The 7,159-nt window shown below is 43.7% G+C and overlaps 1 protein-coding gene across 1 annotated transcript; it reads left to right on the top strand.

Moving 5' to 3' along the window:
* The first annotated feature begins 831 nt into the window (after window positions 1-831).
* Window positions 832-6,393, top strand: LOC146534100 (uncharacterized). The gene has a single exon (XM_085193849.1). It carries the CDS (start codon window positions 832-834, stop codon window positions 6,391-6,393), a length of 5,562 nt encoding a protein of 1,853 aa, XP_085049975.1.
* The last annotated feature ends 766 nt before the right edge of the window (window positions 6,394-7,159 follow it).

Raw genomic sequence — 7,159 nt, forward strand, 5'->3', positions numbered from 1 at the left:
GATCTGGGGACTCCTCACCGAAGCTGAAGCATCATCCGTCATCGTGCAAGTTATCGCAGTGCTCCGTCGCGCAAGTGCTCCGTCGCGCAGTACTCTATCGCGCAGTGTTTTCCGTCGCGCTCGCAAACGCATTCGCCGTCGCGTTTCGCATCCGTATCGACTGTCGCGCTCGCAACTGCGCTGACGTCACATATCCCGTCACGTCGTGAGTGTTTTGTGCATCCGCCTTCGTGAGTCTTCGTAAGTGCTCCATCGCGTAGTGCTCTCCGTCGCGCCGTGCTCCATCGCGCAGTATATTCCGTATTGACTGTCGCGCTCGCAACTGTGCTGAAGTCGCCTTACTCGCCTGTAGTCTTCGTGAGTGTTCGTGCATCAGCCTCTGACATCCGCCTTCGAGTGTTATCGTGAGTCTTCGTGAGTGTTCGTGCATCAGCCTCTGACATCCGCCTTCGAGTGTTATCGTGAGTGTTCGAGAACCTTCGTGCATCCGCCTTCGAGTATTATCGTACTACATCGCGCAGTGCTCTCCGTCGCGCAGTGTTCTCCGTCACATAGCGCTCTCCGCTGCGCTCTCCGCCGCCTCCGTTGGCGTCCGCATTGACTGTCGTGCTCGCTACTGCGCTGACATCTATCGCGCCGTAAGTCACGTCGTGAGTGTTCGTGCATCCGCCTTCGAGTATTATCGTAAGTCTTCGTGAGTGTTCGTGCATCATCCTCCGACATCCGCCTTCGTGTGTCGTCGTTCGTCTCCGAGAATCTTCGTGCATCCGCCTTCGAGTATTATCGTTTCGTCTTGGTGAGTTTTACCAATTATCGTAGGTTTTTACTAAGATGCCTATCACAAGATCAAGAGGTCGATCCGAGGGATTGAGATATGAAGCCGACCCTTCATCTAGTCACACAGAGGTGACACACCCGCCTACGAATACACAAGAGGATTCCGAAATAGAAAAGAACTTAATAGTACCAAGTGACGAAAAGGAAGACTCAAGAATTATTTCAATTAACAAGGAGGAACAATTTGAAGGCACACAAATAAAGTCGACAACTTCGAAACGTGCAAACTCGAAGAAGTCTACGAAATCCAGACGTAGAGCAAGAAATGCTCGTGAAGAAATACTTCGCATCAAGCTTGAACTCGCGCAAATAGCTCTGGAAGATGCTGAATCAGATAGTTCAGAATCCCAGGAAGATAATATATCGAAAACCGACTACGTTAGCTCCTGGATTGAAGATAATGCACAAATCGTACAAAAATCACTTACACCATGTGCAGATGTTCCGAGGCAACCACATCCAGTGCCGTCATGCTATAGAATGCCTCAACATCCGAATATCTGCAACAATTCCGAAAATCAACAAGCAATACAGAGAGATTCAACAAAGGAAATAGAGGAGCTAAAAAAGGAAATAGAAAATTTGAAGAAAAGATGCGAAAAAGCCGAAACCGCTACTACATCGTTGTGTATGAAAACAGAGGTACCTAAACCTACAATGTTACCTCCATCATCGTCATACAATTTTCCCGTCGCGTCCAAAGTCATCATGGATCTTCCTACATATAGTGGAGTGTTAAATGAATGGCTATCATACAGGGCCATATATGAAAACACTAAGGGATACTTCAATGAAGTTGAAAATACAGCCAGAATTCGAAGAAGCCTAACTGGAAAAGCATTGGAAGTCGTCGACACACAACTCATAGCTCATTCAAAACCGGATGCCATCATAGAAGAGCTTGAAATGAATTTCGGTCGTCCAGATGCAATCGCATATAGTGAATATGACAAGTTTCGATCTCTACCTCGTTGTGCTGACAATCCAAAGGAGATACATGCATTCGCCAGTAAGGTAAGAAGCAGTGTCAATCTGTTTCGCGCCCTCGATTTACACAACTTTATCACTGCGCCAGATATAACAAGGGCCCTTCGTGAAAAGCTACCATCGTCGTTATGTACCAGGTGGTACGAGGAACAAGCATCTATATTCAAACCAGACCTGACGCACTTCAGCGAGTTTCTCACCAAACAAGCAGCATGTCGCACACCTTATTCAACAGAGATCCCGCACTCAGAGCCTACTCGTCGTGTGATACATAGAACGCACAATACTACCGAAGAAAGGAAAACTAATAGATTTCATGTCAGTCAGGTGAAAAGTACGTGCAAAATTTGTAACAAAGAAGGTCATCACAGTATTAGCTGCAAGAAATTTCAAGATGCCAACTCAGATAAAAGATGGGAACTCGCCAAAGAACACCGACTGTGCTTCAGATGCCTGCGGTTCCGACAATCAGGACATTCCTGTAAACCACAGAAGTGCAATATTAAGGGATGCATCGGTACTCATCATCGATTACTACACTATGATAAAAAGGAGAAATCAGAAATTCGAAATCAACAAGAAGAAAAGGAAACCGTGGCCAACGCATGGGTACCGTCAAAGGCGCATGCTTATCTTAAAATCATACCAGTCAGAGTTCATGGACCGGCGGGAGAAACCTCCGCATACGCTCTATTAGACGACGGATCAACTGTATCTCTCATAGATGAAGCTTTGGCAAAGGAAGTCGGTGCTGAGGGACGGCTGGATCCTTTAAAGATGGAAGCAATCGGGGATATAGTTATTGAAACGCCGGGATCAAGGCGTGTTACCGTGACACTTGCTAATTCACAGAAAAAGAAGATTAGCTTTACAGCTCGTACCGTTCCGCATCTTAATCTTTCCCCGCAAACAATTCGTGAAGAAGACTTAGCTGCCTGCGATCATCTAATAGATTTGAAGAACCAGCTCACCTACGACTCAGCCACGCCTAAAATTCTAATTGGTCAAGACAATTGGAATTTACTACTCGCCGAAGATGTCCGTATAGGACCGAAGAACCAACCAATCGCTTCACTCACGTCGCTCGGGTGGGTGCTACATGGTGCGCACAATAGGACATTGGGTCAGAAAATCCATTTCGTCAATCAAGTTACTGCTATTGAAGATAGAATGGATGAACAACTGAGAGATTACTTTGCCTTGGAATCTCTTATCATTAATCCGCGTCGGCCAGACTCTGATCCAGAAATAAAGGCTGAAAACATTTTGAAGAAACACACACACCGTTTACAAGATGGGCATGTTGAAACCACACTTTTATGGAAATCAGAGAACAGCATCATGGTTAATAATTATGAGTCGGCGCTGAAGAGGCTCATATCAATAGAGAGAAAAATTGATCGTGATCCTGAACTGAAAAGGAGATACACCGAACAAATGGAATCACTCGTCCAGAAGGGCTACGCTGAGGTGGCACCTAAAAGTATCTCTCCAGGCAGAACATGGTACCTGCCACACTTCGACGTGCAAAACCCGGCTAAACCAGAGAAGCTTCGCATTGTTCACGACGCCGCTGCTAAAACCAAAGGTATGTCACTAAACGATTTCCTCTTGACTGGACCAGACCTTCTTCAATCGCTTCCTGGAGTCATGATGAGATTTCGCCGTCATGCTTTCGCTGTATCAGCCGACATAGCCGAAATGTTTATGCAAGTCAAAGTAAGACCTCAAGATAGGGATGCCCTTCGCTACCTGTGGAGAGGACACCGGCGGGAGGGAACTCCTGAAGAATATCGCATGACGTCGCTTATATTTGGAGCTGCGAGTTCACCATGCACCGCGATATTCGCTAAAGATTGGAACGCAAAAAGGTACATCGACACGCATCCAGAAGCAGTGGAAGCTATCATCCACAACCACTATATGGATGACTACCTAGACAGTTTCCGAAGTATAGAAGAAGCTATAGAAACTTCCAAAAAGGTCCAACATATCCACGGAGAAGCTTGTTTCAAACTCTGCAAGTGGGTTTCAAATATCCCGAAAATAATAAATGAACTTGAAAAACAATCAAATATGACAGAAACTATTAACCTGGGTACCAAAGAAGAAAAGATTTTGGGTTTAATGTGGAGACCGTCAACCGATGAATTACGATTCAATTTAAAACTAGCAAGATTACCGCCCAGTTTATTAAAGAAAACAGCTCCTACGAAGAGAGAAGCTCTGAAGATAGTTATGTCACTCTATGACCCACTTGGTTTCGCTTCACCCGTTACTATTCGTGCTAAACAAATTCTTCAAGAATCTTGGCGAAGAATTATAGATTGGGATCAACATCTGGATGAAGATCTTTCCAAGCAGTGGGCAGAATGGATGCTACACCTTCAGAAATTGAAAAATGTGAGCTTACCTCGATGCTACTCTGGTTATAGTGATGCCACATCTGTACAACTACATATATTCAGCGACGCCAGTGAAACAGCCTACGCAGCAGCTGCCTACTGGAGGGTGGTTGCTCCGGATGGAAAAGTCCAAGTCAACATGATCATGGCTAAAGCGAAAGTAGCCCCGCTCAAGGTTATGTCAATTCCTCGTTTAGAACTACAAGCAGCCGTCATGGGAGTTCGCATAGCAGAAGCTGTCATAAAAGAACATCGTATTGCGCCGGAATGCAAAATCTTTTGGACAGACAGTAAGACAGTTCTGACGTGGATAAGAAATGGAGCCAGGTCTTATAAGCCATTTGTCGCACATAGACTAGCAGCCATTGAAGAATATACCAAAGTTGAAGAATGGCGTTGGGTACCTTCTAAGCTCAATGTCGCCGATATAGCCACCAGAGAAGTACCATCTGATTTTGGAGCTGATCATGAATGGTATCACGGGCCTGCCTTCTTGAAAGAAAATCCGAGTACCTGGCCTATCGAAAAACCGGTCGTGTCAAACAATACTGGTGAAGAACATACTTTTACCGTTAAAGAACTCCAGCTGAAGACAAAATTACGTGAAGCAATTCCTGATCCACAACGCTTCTCAAAATGGGAGCGATTACTTCGTGCCACAGCTAGAGTCTTGCAATTTTTAGATATTTGCAGAAATAAAAAAGAGAAGATCTTTTATAAGCGAACACGTAGAAATATGGAATCAGATCCTACGTGGAACAAACGAAGAGAAACATTGCAAAAGAAATCTACTACTCTACATAGCAAGAAATCTATGGACTCCAACAATTTTCTGATATTGGATTCGAAGTACATTACAAAAGCAGAAAATCTTCTCATCCGAACCTCTCAAGAAGAATCTTTCAATGAAGATATCACAGACTTAAGATACAACAGGACTATTGCCAAACAAAGTCGCCTTCATTCATTACCTGTAGAACTCCGAGATGACATTGTCGTTCTTCGCAGCCGTATAGCCGCCGCCGAGGGAATAAAAGACGAAACAAAGAAACCACAAGTCTTAGATGGAGATAACTACATCACACAGTTATATATTGATTGGACCCACCGTTGTCTTCACCACAGCAGCACCGAAATAATAGTAAATGAAGTACGTCAACATTTTTGGGTAATTCGTCTTCGTCCCACCGTGAAAAGGATAGTTCATCAGTGCCTCAAGTGTCGTATTCGCAAGGCACAACCCCCACAGCCTTCTACGGGTGATCATCCTAAATCCCGTCTCGCTCATCATCGAAGACCATTTACATACACCGGCTTAGATTATTTTGGCCCTCTCACAGTAGTCGTCGGCAGACAACACGTGAAACGTTACGTCGCACTCTTCACGTGTCTTACCACTAGAGCAGTTCACCTGGAAATCGCCGCCAGCTTAAGCGCAGACTCTGCCATACTTGCATTGCGAAGATTCGCTGCACGTCGAGGATGTCCTTCCGAAATTTACTCAGATAATGGTACAAACATGCATGGAGCAGACAAAGAACTTCGAGAAGCATTCAAAGAAGAAGCCAGTCGTCGAGGCATCGCATGGCGTTTCATAACACCATCTGCACCATTCATGGGAGGCGCATGGGAACGTCTTGTTCGCTGCGTGAAAACAGCTCTATACACTATTCTTCGTGAGAGATACCCCCGAGAAGAAATTTTGGCTACATTACTCTGCGAAGTAGAATATACTGTGAATAGTCGTCCCCTCACACATGTTTCTGTAAACAATGACGACGAAGAATCTATAACACCCAATCACTTTTTACTTGGGGGTTCAGCTCGTCTACCTGTACCTGGCACATTTAGTGAGGACGACATCGATAGCAAAAAGCAGTGGAGACGCTCACAGATATTAGCAGACATGTTTTGGAGACGCTGGGTTCGCGAATATCTCCCTGAACTTCAACACCGGCGGGAGCCTCATGGTCGAGGCCCTACTTATGAAATAGGTGACCCGGTACTTATAGCCGACTCACAACTTCCAAGAAATACGTGGCCAAGAGGACGCATAGAAAAAGTATATCCAGGTGCAGATGGACAAGTGCGAATAGTTGAAGTACGCACTAAGGGTGGTCTTCTGAAAAGGCCAACCAAAAAACTCGTTCCGCTTCCAAAGTAAGAAGACGTCGTCGCTCACCGCGGGAAAGATGCAGCATCACATCGAGACCTGATTCTGCACGGCGGGAGAAATGTTCGCGACAACCGACGCGCATCATCGGCTGTGAACTCGTCACAACATGTTAGAGACTGTTTAGTTTGGCAAAAAGTGACGTCATACCACTCTCGTAATTTTGAATGTTATTATTAGTGTCTTTTCTAAATTAATAGTGTTTTTTCCTTTGTAAATAAGTAATTACATTAAATAATAAATATAAATAGATTTGGGTTCCGTTTTAGATAATAATTTTCGACTTTATATCTTATTTGTATAGTTGTACTATGATTTGCCGCATTAATCGCTTTTTATATAATAGTAACTTCCGTATAGTAAATTTTATTATTAATTATTGTTTGTCATAGTTTTCTGTAACAAAATAACAGATTTGTATATTCCTAATGTGTGTAATTAATTTTAGAGAGAATTTTCATTGTAAAAACTCATGTAAAATTCGTCATCGTAACAGCATTTTTCGTAATTTAATAATAGATAATACTTAAATAGTATAATGTTTTATACATAGATAGATAGATATTTTTATGTTCTTTTAATATGTATAAATTGTAAAAACATCCGATTTTTAGTTATTAAAATATAAATGTAAATGTGTGATAATCATAGTAAAAATATTGTTGTAAATAAAGATAAAACGGCTCGGTGGCTCGCGGCTCTCGTTACCGTTTAGCTCCGCGCAACGGAGGTGCGCGTCGGGCGAGACAGAGACAGT

This window comes from Heliconius melpomene, chromosome 12, assembly GCF_056956725.1.
Source record: "Heliconius melpomene rosina isolate 202511_hmr_F chromosome 12, ASM5695672v1, whole genome shotgun sequence".
NCBI classification, from domain to species: domain Eukaryota; kingdom Metazoa; phylum Arthropoda; class Insecta; order Lepidoptera; family Nymphalidae; genus Heliconius; species Heliconius melpomene.